The sequence below is a fragment of the Mus pahari genome, chromosome 2 (genome assembly GCF_900095145.1).
Source record: "Mus pahari chromosome 2, PAHARI_EIJ_v1.1, whole genome shotgun sequence".
Taxonomy (NCBI): Eukaryota; Metazoa; Chordata; class Mammalia; order Rodentia; family Muridae; genus Mus; species Mus pahari.
In genome coordinates, this window is record NC_034591.1 from 140,213,705 (window position 1) to 140,226,230 (window position 12,526).

General features: G+C 52.4%; 1 protein-coding gene across 1 annotated transcript in view; it reads left to right on the top strand.

Moving 5' to 3' along the window:
• The first annotated feature begins 1,055 nt into the window (after positions 1–1,055).
• Chd4 (chromodomain helicase DNA binding protein 4) overlaps positions 1,056–12,526 on the top strand; it is a 35,519-nt gene continuing 24,048 nt past the window's right edge. Inside the window, exons 1-14 of the mRNA XM_029535297.1 lie at positions 1,056–1,195; positions 2,017–2,195; positions 5,289–5,410; positions 5,621–5,815; positions 6,024–6,142; positions 6,257–6,498; positions 6,696–6,823; positions 6,986–7,121; positions 7,254–7,432; positions 7,618–7,857; positions 10,755–10,958; positions 11,056–11,261; positions 11,539–11,670; positions 11,765–11,921. Coding sequence (XP_029391157.1) covers positions 2,096–2,195; positions 5,289–5,410; positions 5,621–5,815; positions 6,024–6,142; positions 6,257–6,498; positions 6,696–6,823; positions 6,986–7,121; positions 7,254–7,432; positions 7,618–7,857; positions 10,755–10,958; positions 11,056–11,261; positions 11,539–11,670; positions 11,765–11,921 — 2,160 coding nt within the window. The 5' untranslated portion in view covers positions 1,056–1,195; positions 2,017–2,095. The remainder of the gene's footprint in view (positions 1,196–2,016; positions 2,196–5,288; positions 5,411–5,620; positions 5,816–6,023; positions 6,143–6,256; positions 6,499–6,695; positions 6,824–6,985; positions 7,122–7,253; positions 7,433–7,617; positions 7,858–10,754; positions 10,959–11,055; positions 11,262–11,538; positions 11,671–11,764; positions 11,922–12,526) is intronic.

Here is a 12,526-nt window from a genome sequence, read left to right on the forward strand (position 1 = left end):
TGCCACACCCTCTGCTCTTGTTGGAAGAGACTGACAACTTCTAGAGGTGGGGGAGGTTGTGACTATTAGGGGATGTCTGGTCAGACCTGTGTGAGGTGGTGGAATGTAGCAGAAGTATTATGGGATGTGGCACTGGGTTGTGTTGGGAGAACTACGGTATCTTGGGCTTTTTGAAATTATGGGATTCGAGAGTAGATAAAGTAAATGATAGGACATTTTCCCAGTGTGAGTGGAGGAGATTTACTTGTCCATTTGTGGGGTGACAGCAGAGCTGCTGATCATTAGTGAGTATCTCTTTGCTAGGAGGAATGGTAATTTATGGACCATGGAGCCAGAAAGAGACTGGGAAGGCTGTGGATGGTAAAGTGAGCATCTAGAATCTCAACCCTAGTGCAGGGACTGAGGGCAGGGCTGGGGGGTTGGCTATTATGGGATATCAGTATAGAAAGTGGGAGACTGATTATTACGGGATCCGTGTGGGAGGAGGCCGAGTGTCCGTTGTTGTAGTATGGGGTGGGTGAGTTTCTGACAATCATGGGATATCAAACTGGGGGTGGTTATTATGGGATGTCTGTGGGGGATGGGTTGAGTATTATGGGATACGAGGCTGAAGTACTGGGAGGGGTGCTTATTATGGGATGGCCAAAGGGAGGGAGGGATAATGACTTATTATGGGATGTTAGCAGTAAGGCCAAGAGTGAAGAAGTTGGCAAAGAGTGGTTATTATGGGATATCTAAGGGAGGGGGAGCAGGTTTAGTTTGTAAAAGATCTGCACTATATGTCTGTAGCCCCGGGCACATATATGCATAGAGTGTGGGGGGCGGGGTGTGTGTATGTGGGGTGTCCGTGTGTATTATGGGATGGCCAGGAGGTGGGCGGTTGCCCAGGTGACGCGCGCGCGCGCTCGACGGGGGCGTGGCCAATGGTTGCCTGAGCGACGAGGGGGCGGGGGTTGCCCGGGAGACCTGGAGAGGAGGGTGGCGGTAGTGGAGGGGGGGTTGGAGTTGGTTGAGGTTATTATGGGCTGTCCGTGGGGGGCGGGGCCTGTGCGGTGGGATTTCCCGGCCGGTGTTTCGGGCCCTTTAAGAGGCGACGCCGGAGCCGGAGCCATTTTCCCCCCTTCGGCCGCGGCGAGGAGGAGCCGGAGCGGGAGTGACACCGGCGAGACCCAGCGCGACCTGAGGCGGCTCTAGGGTGAGGAGCGCGCGAGGCAACGGGAGAGACATCTCTCTCAGCCCGACGTCGTCCCCGGGGTCATCCCTTCACCTGTCCCTTCTTCAGGCGTCCCGGGGCCCGCGGGCCGTCCCCTCTCCAGGGAGCCGACCCTTCTTCCCCTGAGGCGGCCGGGTTACCTCCAGACGGCGCCCTGCCCTGAGGGAGCCCTGCTCCCCGCTACCCACTCCTGGGCTCGGCCTTCACAATGCCGGGCGGGCGCCCGCCCGCCCGCCCCTCGCCCTTGGCTCGCTAGCCCCCCGGGACACGTGGCCCGGCCCCCTTCCCGGTGGGTGCTCGCTTTCCTCCGGCGCCCCGACTCTTCGGGACCCCGGAGCGCCCGAGCCTCCACGCCCCCTGGTCCCCGCCGTTCCGGAAGAGAACCTGAGTTGTCCCAGAGGACAGCCTTTGGAGAGCTGCCCTGTCTGGGGACTGGCCCCTCCCCGGGCGCAGAGGAGCGCCCCCCCTCCCAAGTGACCTTGTGTCCCCGAGCACCGGCCGCCTCCCCTGACCCTCTGCGCGCCTCCCCACTCGAACCCCATTCCCCAGGCACTCCTGGCTCAGGCCAGGCTAGCTTCTCCCCTCCCCACCATGCACCAGCCTGCCCTCGGGGGTGTCGCTCCCTCTTCTTGGGGGCTCCTGCTGGGGAGCCGGCTCACGGGCTGTCCCCGAGGAGTGTGGAACTAAGTTCAGCCTGAGTGGTTCGGGTGCTCGGCTAGGGTGGTAGGGCAGGGGGGCGGAAAGAGCGGGTGGGGGAGGGGGACTGCGCGTCACTCACTGTTCTCCCCCCCTCCCCCGCACAGTGACTCGGGCCAGTGCAGAGGGCCCCAGGCCGCAGGCAGGAGCAGCTGGGCCAATTCCCTGGCCGGGGAACGGAAGGGGATGGCGTCGGGCCTGGGCTCCCCGTCCCCCTGCTCAGCGGGCAGTGAGGAGGAGGATATGGATGCACTTCTGAACAACAGCCTGCCCCCACCCCATCCAGGTAACATCTTCCCGGAGGGCCCAGGGCAGGAAGGAGGTGTTTGATCTTTCCTCGAGACTCCAGTGAGGCTGCGTGCGCGCGCTGCTGGTCTCTGTGCGGAGCCCAGGGTGGAGGGCATCCGAAGGGAGTGGTTCTTTTCTGCGGAGCTCTGTGTGCTGGGGGGGTGCTGGGGGAGGTGGAAGCCATGTGCCTCTTGGGCACCAAGGACCCAGATGCAAGCTGGTTTCACTCAAGACTGTCTGGATTGCTCCGCAGTCCCCAGTTGAGGGAGCTCTCTGGGTTAGCGGACTTTACCTCGTGCAGGTTCTTGGAGGAATGCAGGTGGTTCAGACTCTGGTGGTGACATGGTGGGGTGCGGTGGGGATTTCTGTTGTGGGAGCCCTGCCAGGCATCTGGGATCCCGCGGTTGTTCCCTGGAGAAGAAAGCGGGAGGGTCGGTTGCTTTCTGTCCTGATCTATTACCGGTTCTCTGTGCTGTTTCAAGAGTGTAAAGTTTGAATCTCGTTCTTTATCAGATCTCCGAACTTTTAGTTAGTCAGATTGTTGGGATTTTTTTTTGTGGAGAAGGGATGAAGGGTTAGAAGAGGCTGCAGTAGTCTAGTAAGGAGAGGCAGAGGGAGGGAATTGGCCCTTGGTGTGGACATAATCTTGGATTTTTCTAGGGGCTTCTGCCACTCTGAGGTAGCTAGCTAGGGGTCTGGATTGGTGGCATGAGGTGTTTGTGTGGGCGTGTTAGGGTTTGCACTGTTTTGGGGTTGCTCCCTGGACTGGCCAAACCCGTATTATTGTAACCAGCTTGCCTGAGTGCCTGCCCTCAAGTGATGACTGATGTCATGCTTGTAAGTGGATGTCGTCCTCTTGTCTCCTTATTTAGAGCCCCCCTAGTTAAGGTACCTATTGGTTTGACTCCCCCCACATTCATTGCAACGTCGGTCTCTTCTGTGCGTCCACTTCATTTCCTACCCTGTGGAGACTGGCCGTCCTGTTTGTTCCTTTCGGCATGGCTCTCACTTCTGCCTTTTCCTGAGCTCCAACTGGAGGGTGAGGTATCCAGAAGCAATCATTTTCGAATTCGTCATTTAAGAGAGCCATTATTCTTGCTGCTGAGTCTGAGGCTGCTGAGATAAGGGACTTATGTCTGTGTCTGATCTCTGCCTTTGCAAGGGTAGGGGGCGGTGGGGGTGAGGTGGGTAAGACCTTTCCTCGTCGTGTTTATGAGAGGCTGGGTGAGTGATGCTGTCTGACCAGTATTGCTTCCCATCTTAGCTGTAACCCCTTGTTTAAAGGAAGGTCTGGGGCTTCCCTCCCAAGTGGGAACACTGCAGGCTCTCAGTGTGAACTCTGCCCCAATCTGTAGCATGACCCAGTTTTTCCTCTGGCCACACCCAATTCTGCCCCTTTCCCAAATCTCCCTCTATGGCATGCAGTGTGATGGGCTGTGTGTGGGTGGAAAGGGGCCCGCTGCCTCCATGGCCTTGTCCCTGTCTCACTTCTGCTCCATAGGCAGGGGAAGAAGGGTTTGGTGGGTGATGCAAGGGCTTGTGTGGTAGGGATGAGAGGGCTCCAAGCCCCTGACCTAACCCTGGGATGGGCGTGGATGGGAGGCCTGTGGCACTTTGTCCAACCTTGGAATCTGACTGGCTCCAGAATCATTTTAGGGCTACTTCTGGGGTTATGTACTGTGTGGGGTTGAGGGGGGCGGGAGTCTACTGCTTTTGGGGGCTTGGGCATGGCTCCTGCAGATTGGGAGGATTCTTGTTGGGTGGCCGAGGAAGCTGAGTCTTGACACTTGATTCCTCAAGCTAGAGCTTTGTGATCCCTTTTAGGGAAGAAGGTTATATGGTTTGGTAACCGCCATTGAGTGAGCCCTTGTTAAATCTTAGCTCTAATGTCTTTAAAGAACTACAAGTGAGTGAGTGCTGCAGTCACTCCAGTAGTTTACTCCTGGTGCTGTCTTGGCTTTCTAGTCTGGGACATGAGGGTGACCTCTTAGAAACTGTGTCATCCTAGAGTAAGTATTAGAGATCACTGGCTTTGGACCTAGGGCCAGGTAATAATTTGAGAAGTTTTCTTTGAGGGTACTCTCTGCTCTGTGTACTTCTGTTGGCTCCACCCCCACCCCTGCCACTTCCTGTCTGTCCTATGTTGGCACTGGGTGCCCTGGGCTGGCTTCTGCGGTCAGGAGCCATTTTCCTTCTCTTCAGTGGGTGAGGCACTCCCTTCTCTCTCCTCCCTTTCCTACTCCCCCCTTCTTGAGCGGGGGTGGCTTGGGAAGAGGGAGAAGGGAACTGGGAGCTGCTGTACACGTCTGTACAAAGAAAGCTGCCGCCTAGTCTTCGCCCCCTGCGCCCTTCTCTACCTACCCTTGCTCAGGATTCCCCAGTGTTACCAGGCTTTGTGTGTGCTTCTCGCCAGGGAAGGAGGTGGAGCCAGATGGGAGGGGGGTTGGGAAGGGGAGATGGTGACAGCTGGGCTGATTCCAGGCCCCTAGGGAGAAGAGCTGGCTGACCCAGGAGAAAGCTGGAAAGAAACAGTAGGACTAGAGATGCCGAAGGGGACTGGGAGAGGGTGTGAAGTTGAACTGGCAACTGAATGTGGCACTGGGGAGATGCTGGTGGTTCTGAGCAGTGATAGTCCCAAAGGGGTTCAATAAGGGTGTTTGTTGTGTTTTAGGCCCTGAGCCGGGTGGCATGGTAAGGGATGAGTGTGTTCAGTGCCTTCTGGGTAGGCTCTCCTTATCTCCTGTCTTAGGTGAGAGATGGATGGAGTTTGCTCTTTCACTTACTAAGTTCCAAGTTCCACATTCAGTGGTGCCAGTAGACACAGAAGGTGCCTAGAGTGGTGAGGAGAGGAGGCAGGGGCCTGGACAGCTGCCGGAGGTGGGCCTGGCCTGGCCTGGCCTGGCGGGGCAGCCTATTTTGGGTATATACAGTTCTTTGTTTCTGTGCTGCGTCTCAGCTCCCTTGTGTGTAGTACAGCAGCTCTCTTCTAGGGCGAGAGGTGGGGACAGACGATCTGAACCGTCTGCATTTGGCCCTCACCTTGTGCTGTTGCTCTTTTCCCTGCCTGCCTCCATTTGCCAAATCGATGTAGAAAACGAGGAAGACCCGGAAGAGGATTTATCAGAAGCAGAGACTCCAAAGCTCAAGAAGAAGAAAAAGCCTAAGAAACCTCGAGACCCTAAAATCCCTAAGAGCAAGCGCCAAAAAAAGGAGGTGAGTGGGTGACTGGGTGCTCTGGGGAGCGAGAAGAGAGGAGGAGGAGGAGGCGCTCAAGGAGAGTTGTGGGGCTGCGGGTAGTTTTTCTCCTGGAGCTGGGGGTCAGGTTCTGGGGGAAGCCTCAGGACTGTCCTGGGTGAGCATGTGTGTAGCATGTGTGTCTGTCTCCCTCCCCCCCTGCTCCAGCGTTTACTCTTATGCCGGCAGCTGGGGGACAGCTCTGGGGAGGGGCCAGAGTTTGTGGAGGAGGAGGAAGAGGTGGCTCTGCGCTCAGACAGTGAGGGCAGCGACTATACTCCTGGCAAGAAGAAGAAAAAGAAGCTTGGACCTAAGAAAGAGAAGAAGAGCAAATCCAAGCGGAAGGAGGAGGAGGAAGAGGAGGACGAGGATGATGATTCCAAGGTGCCTAGATCTGTCTGTCAAGATCCTGTCCGTCCTCTCTCCTGTCCCTTCTCCCAGATACACCCTGCCCCGTAGAACAGCATCTCTCCATGTAGGTGTGATTATTTCTTCCGAACCTCGCTCTTGGAAGCTGCAGTTTGACTTCCCAGTTCGTTGTCTTAGCAAATGGGCACTGTGAAGCAGGCCCCTGACTCTGCCTTCTCCGCAGGAACCTAAGTCATCTGCCCAGCTTTTGGAAGACTGGGGCATGGAAGACATCGACCATGTGTTCTCAGAAGAAGATTACCGGACCCTCACCAACTACAAGGCCTTCAGCCAGTTTGTCCGGTAAGTCAGGATCCTGGGGGGGGGGAAGGAAGGGGGAGTCTTTTTAGAGTTTCTTTTTGTTCGTTTTTCTTTTATCTTCATATATGACCTTACTCTTGTCCATTTCTCTTCCAGACCCCTGATTGCTGCTAAAAACCCCAAGATTGCTGTCTCCAAGATGATGATGGTCTTGGGTGCAAAGTGGAGGGAATTCAGTACCAACAACCCCTTCAAGGGCAGCTCAGGAGCGTCAGTGGCAGCTGCAGCTGCAGCGGCTGTGGCTGTGGTGGAGAGCATGGTGACAGCTACTGAAGTTGCCCCTCCCCCTCCCCCCGTGGAGGTGCCGATCCGCAAGGCCAAGACCAAGGAGGGCAAAGGTGCCGTGGGATTTAACACAGAGCCTGGGTGGGCTTGAGAAGTCTGACAGCTAGGAGTGCGGCATTGCCCCTAAGTCGGGCAACAGGCAGGAGCGAGCCGTGGGTTTAGAAGAAAGCCAGGGTGTGCCAGCTTAGGTGACAAGTTCATTTTCCATCATTTGCTTGGTGGTCTACATTTGGCTGTATCCTGATCTTAGGTCCCAATGCTCGGAGGAAGCCGAAAGGCAGCCCGCGAGTGCCTGACGCCAAGAAGCCCAAACCCAAGAAAGTAGCCCCTCTGAAGATAAAGCTGGGAGGGTTCGGCTCCAAGCGGAAGAGATCCTCGGTGAGACCTGGCTCTTCCCACTGGAGAAGGGGGAGCTGTGTGGTGGAGGGCACATAGGGTACTACTGCTTCCAACAGGAGTAACTAGGCTCCTTCTGTTCAATTCTCTCCTTGGCCTGGACTTTTAACTTTGTTTTCTGTTTTTTTGTTTTTTTTTTTCCAGAGTGAGGACGACGATTTAGATGTAGAGTCTGACTTCGACGATGCCAGTATCAATAGCTATTCTGTTTCGGATGGTTCCACCAGCCGCAGTAGTCGGAGCCGTAAGAAACTCCGGACCACTAAAAAGAAAAAGAAAGGTGTGTTTCTTTTCTGTACTTACATGTAATGGGATAAGGTGGGAATGGCCAGGGGAAAGTCTCCCTTCGGAGATACGGGTTGGGGGGAGGTGGTTTTTTCTAATAATTGGGCTTTCCCTCTTCCTTGCCCAGGCGAGGAGGAGGTGACTGCTGTGGATGGTTATGAGACAGACCACCAGGACTATTGTGAGGTGTGCCAGCAAGGCGGCGAGATCATCCTGTGTGATACCTGTCCCCGAGCCTACCATATGGTGTGCCTGGACCCAGACATGGAGAAGGCCCCCGAGGGCAAGTGGAGCTGCCCACACTGTGTGAGTACCTGGCTACTGTGGCCATTGGGTCCCCTGAGGGAAAGGGTGGTGAGGAGCTTCTTTGGGTCTGGGTGGAAATAAAAGTGGGAGTGTCCTTGGCTGTCAGCTTTGGGAAATGTATGTGGGTTCTGGCTTGGGGTGGGGGTGGGGTGGGAATAATCTGAATCTCTGGTTTTTTATTGCAGGAGAAGGAGGGCATCCAGTGGGAAGCTAAGGAGGACAATTCTGAGGGCGAGGAGATTCTGGAAGAAGTTGGGGGAGACCCAGAAGAGGAGGATGACCATCATATGGAATTCTGTCGTGTCTGCAAGGATGGCGGGGAGCTTCTATGCTGTGACACCTGCCCTTCTTCCTACCATATCCACTGCCTGAACCCTCCGCTGCCAGAGATCCCAAATGGCGAATGGCTCTGTCCCCGCTGTACTGTGAGTGACTTTTCACTGAGCCTGGGGGATGGGAGCAGTGTCATAACAGCACAAGGGTCTGCTTTCCTGTGGACATTGTGAGGCCGAGGCTGAGACTGGAGTTTCCTTTCTCACTTAGTCTTGGACACCATCTCCTGTGTAAACATGCAATTAGCTGAGTTGAAGAGGGTGTCCTTTTAAGCAGGTTGAAGCACTGCTCCAGTTTACAGTAGTAGTTCTTTCTGATTTCTTCCTTATTTATTTATTTATTTATTTATTTATTTATTTATTTATTTATTGTAAGTACACTGTAGCTGTCTTCAGACACTCCAGAAGAGGGCATCAGATCTTATGGATGATTGTGAGCCACCATGTGGTTGCTGGGATTTGAACTCTGGACCTTTGGAAGAGCAGTCAGGTGCTCTTACCCACTGAGCCATCTCACCAGCCCCGTTTTTTGGTGTTTTTTTTTTTTTTAATGGTTTTAGAGCTTTATTGTAGAAAAGCAGGGAAAAAGGAGAGGTGGTGGAAAGAGAGAAAGAGACTGGCCATGGCTAAGAGGAGAGAAGGGGGAAAAAGGAGAGAGAGAAGAAAGGCTAGAGTAAGAGGGAGAGAGAGCAAGAGAGTCTTTTTGGTGTTTTGAACTCATGTCCAGGCTATCCTTACTCATGTCGCTCAGGATGACCTTGAGTTTATGGTGATCTTCTTGTCTTAGTCTCCTGAGTGCTACACATGATCTTGTCTTTAAAAACTAATTTGGGGGCTGGAGAGATGGCTTAATGGTAAAGAACAGTTCTGTTTTTGTTTTTGATGTTACAAGACAGGGCCTTTCTGTGAGTTCCAGATTGTCCTGGAACTTGCTGTGTATGTAGACCAGGCTGGCCTTGAACTCATGAAGATCTGCCTGCCTGCTGCACTGGGGATGCTTTCCCCTTCCCATTAGGCCTTTGCTCTTCTTTAATAGTATTGCATTTACTTTTATGTCCTCTGTACATATATCATTTTATATAACTATAAATTTAGAACTCAAAGATGAGAGAAAACTAAGACAGACTTAATTTGTTTTATGATCTTCATTTTAATCTGCTTTCCTGTAAATGACATAACTTTATTCTTCATAGTTGAAAAAATTGTATTATATAAGTACACTATATTTTCTTCATTCTTCTGTTGATGAACACCTAGGTTGGTCCCATAACTTAGCCCTTGCATACAAATGCTATAGTAAACTTACTTGTAGCCCAGGCTGGCCTTGAACTCACTGTTGTACCTCATGTTCCCAAGACTGAGGAGCAGTGCTCAGGTTCCCATACCCAGCTTCACTGAGGCCTTGATGTCTCACCTCAGTTCTCTGGAGCCTGGACTGTCCTAGGGCCAGGAAGTGCAGCTGGGCGTGGTGACGCACGCCTTTAATCCCAGGCCAGCGTCACAAAAATTCGAGGCCAGCCTGGTCTACAAAGTGAGTTCCGGGACAGCCAGGGCTACACAGAGAAGCCCTGTCTCGAAAAACCAAAAAAAAAAAAAAAAGAGAGAGAGAGAGAGAGAGAGAGAGAAGTGGTGCTTGGTTTTCTCTTTGGATTTGATGTGCCCAGCTATTCCGGTTTATTATTTAGAGTATAGCTTACAGCTCCTTAACTTTTTTTAAGCTCTGTGATAATACCTGGAGAGAGGAGGAAGTCCTAGTGGTTTTTGCCTAGGGATGGTTGTGAGGTTAGGTTTTATTTGAGATGAAGTTTTTGTTTTGTTTTCTGGAACTCTGTAGACCAGTTTGGCTTTGAATTCACAGAGATTCCCCCTGCATCTGCCTCCACCTCCAGAGCACTGAGATTAAGGTGTGCATCACCACCACCACCACTCAGATTGAATGAAGTTCTTATGAGTCATTAACAAGATTAAAGTTGTGGGCTTGTCTGCTAATTTCTTTTTAGTTGTTTAAAAACTTTTTGATAGGATCCCACTTTACATCCCCAGCCGGCCTGAAATTCTCTATATGAAATAGATAGGCTGGTCTTTTTGTTTTGTTTTTTTTGGTTTTTCAAGACAGGGTTTCTCTGTGTAGCTCTGGCTGTCCTGGAACTCAGAAATCCGCCTGCCTCTGCCTCTCAAGTGCTGGGATTAAAGGCGTGCGCCACCTCTGCCCGGCTAGGCTGGTCTTCAATTAAGAGAGATCTACCTAACTCTGCCTCTAGTGCTGCTATCACCACACCAGCTCCCTGTAGTTGATTTTATTTTATTTTCTGGGCATGATGGTGCATCCCTTTAATTCCAGTAGAGGCAGGGGCAAGCAGTTCTGAGTGTAAGGTCAGTCTGGTCGATATATTGAATTCCAGGCCAGCTGGGTCTGTTATAGGAAGACTTGACCTGAAAAGAAAAAAAAGACCTGAAAAGAAAAAAAGCACGTGTGTGGGTGTTGTATGTGCACATGTATGTTCTAGGATTCAGGCCTCAGTGCTGGGCCAGAGAGCAGCAGTGCTGTACTCTGATACCCACCTTATCACTCTGAACAGACGCTCACTAAACCTAGAGCTTGGGCTGGCTGGCAGCCAGAGAGCTCCAGTGATCCTTCAGTCTCTGCTCCCATGGAAGTAGGCTGCAGATGTGTGTGTTTGTGTCTGTGTGTGTGTGTGTGTGTGCGTGCATGTGCATGTGTGTGTGTGTGTGTGTTTGTATCATGTGCAGTGACAGAAGAGGGCATTGGATCCCCTGGAACAGTGGTTCTTAGCTACAGTGTAGATGGCAGGAGTGAGCTCTGGTTCCTCTGAAGACCAGCCATCTCTTCAGATGCTGGCCATTTGAGTTCACACTCATGCTTGTTCGACCATGCTCTGCCCCATAGACACTGATAATTCATATTCTTGGAGAGTTTGATGCATCTCCCTGTGGTACTGAATTGAGATTAAGTGGTATCTTTTTAACAGTGTCCAGCTCTTAAGGGCAAAGTGCAGAAGATCCTAATTTGGAAGTGGGGCCAGCCACCGTCTCCCACACCAGTGCCTCGGCCTCCAGATGCTGATCCTAATACCCCATCTCCCAAACCCTTGGAGGGGCGGCCGGAGAGGCAGTTCTTTGTGAAATGGCAAGGCATGTCTTACTGGCACTGCTCCTGGGTGTCAGAACTGCAGGTAAGCCTGGGACAGGCTGCACATGTGAGGTGACACCGCAGAGGTAGGAGCAGGAAGCCTGCTGCAGCTCCAGGAGGCTCTCCTTTCTCTTCTCCAGTTGGAGCTGCACTGTCAGGTGATGTTCAGAAACTACCAACGGAAGAATGATATGGATGAGCCACCTTCTGGGGACTTTGGTGGAGATGAAGAGAAGAGCCGAAAGCGAAAGAACAAGGACCCTAAGTTTGCAGAGATGGAAGAGCGCTTCTACCGCTATGGAATAAAACCGGAGTGGATGATGATCCACCGCATCCTCAACCACAGGTACCACGTCCTCTCCCTGGTGTCATTTACCTGTTAGGGGCTCTTACTGAAGGGGTCAAGAAAAGGGATGTTGCCGTTGGCTTATGCTCAAGAGACGTTCTGCGAGAGTATAGATTAAAGAGAGGGTATTGGTTCAAAGATAGGTATCACTGAGGCTCTGAATATATGTGGAGTCTGGCACACTTAGGAATGGTTTTGACGGTTTTAAGAGCAAGGCTGACTGGAGGCGAGGGAAGTTGCTTTCTGACAGCAGAGTTTTTCTCTATCGATCTTGTAGTGTGGACAAGAAGGGCCACGTCCACTATTTAATCAAGTGGCGAGACTTACCCTATGACCAGGCGTCTTGGGAGAGTGAGGATGTGGAGATACAGGACTATGACCTGTTCAAGCAGGGCTACTGGAACCACAGGTAGGCGACTGCGAGGAGGAGCAGAAGTGCTTTTGCTCTCTCTTGGAAGGGCAAGGACCCAGAGGCAGCTGTGGTATGTTTTTCTTCCTCCTAGGGAATTAATGAGGGGCGAAGAAGGACGACCTGGCAAGAAGCTTAAGAAGGTGAAGCTACGGAAACTGGAAAGGCCTCCGGAGACCCCAACTGTTGATGTGAGTGTGGGTGGAAGGGGAAGGGTGTGTTTGTTGTGTGGGCAGTATGCTGCAGTCATGGTGAGATGGCTCTAGCTGAGACAGTCAGAAAACTAAATGCTGAGCATTGTAAATAGTGCTCTGTGTCAGGCCACCTGAGGCCGCATCCTGCACCGAGCAGCGAGGCTCCTATCACTCCCTTTGCCAAATCTATTGAGGGTCACACACACAGGTCCCCAGCACCTTTGCCAATGTATTGAGGGTCACACACACAGGTCCCCAGCACCTTTGCCAATGTATTGAGGGTCACACACACAGGTCCACAGCACCTTTGCCAGTGAATTGAGGGTCACACACACAGGTCCCCAGCACCTTTGCCAATGTATTGAGGGTCTCACACACACAGGTCCCCAGCACCTTTGCCAAATGTATTGAGGGTCACACACACAGGTCCCCAGCACCTTATGCTTACCTTTCTCCTTCCCTTAGTTGCCCCATTCTTCCCTGCAGATCTCGTGCCCACAGTCGTGCCTTTTTGTTCTGTGACCCACTGGATTTAACTGATGATCTGTCTGTCAGGGCCTGATGGAGTCTGTGGCTACTCTACCTCACTTTTTTTTTTTTTTTTTTTTTTAATTTATTTATTTATTATATGTAAGTACACTGTAGCTGTCTTCAGACACTCC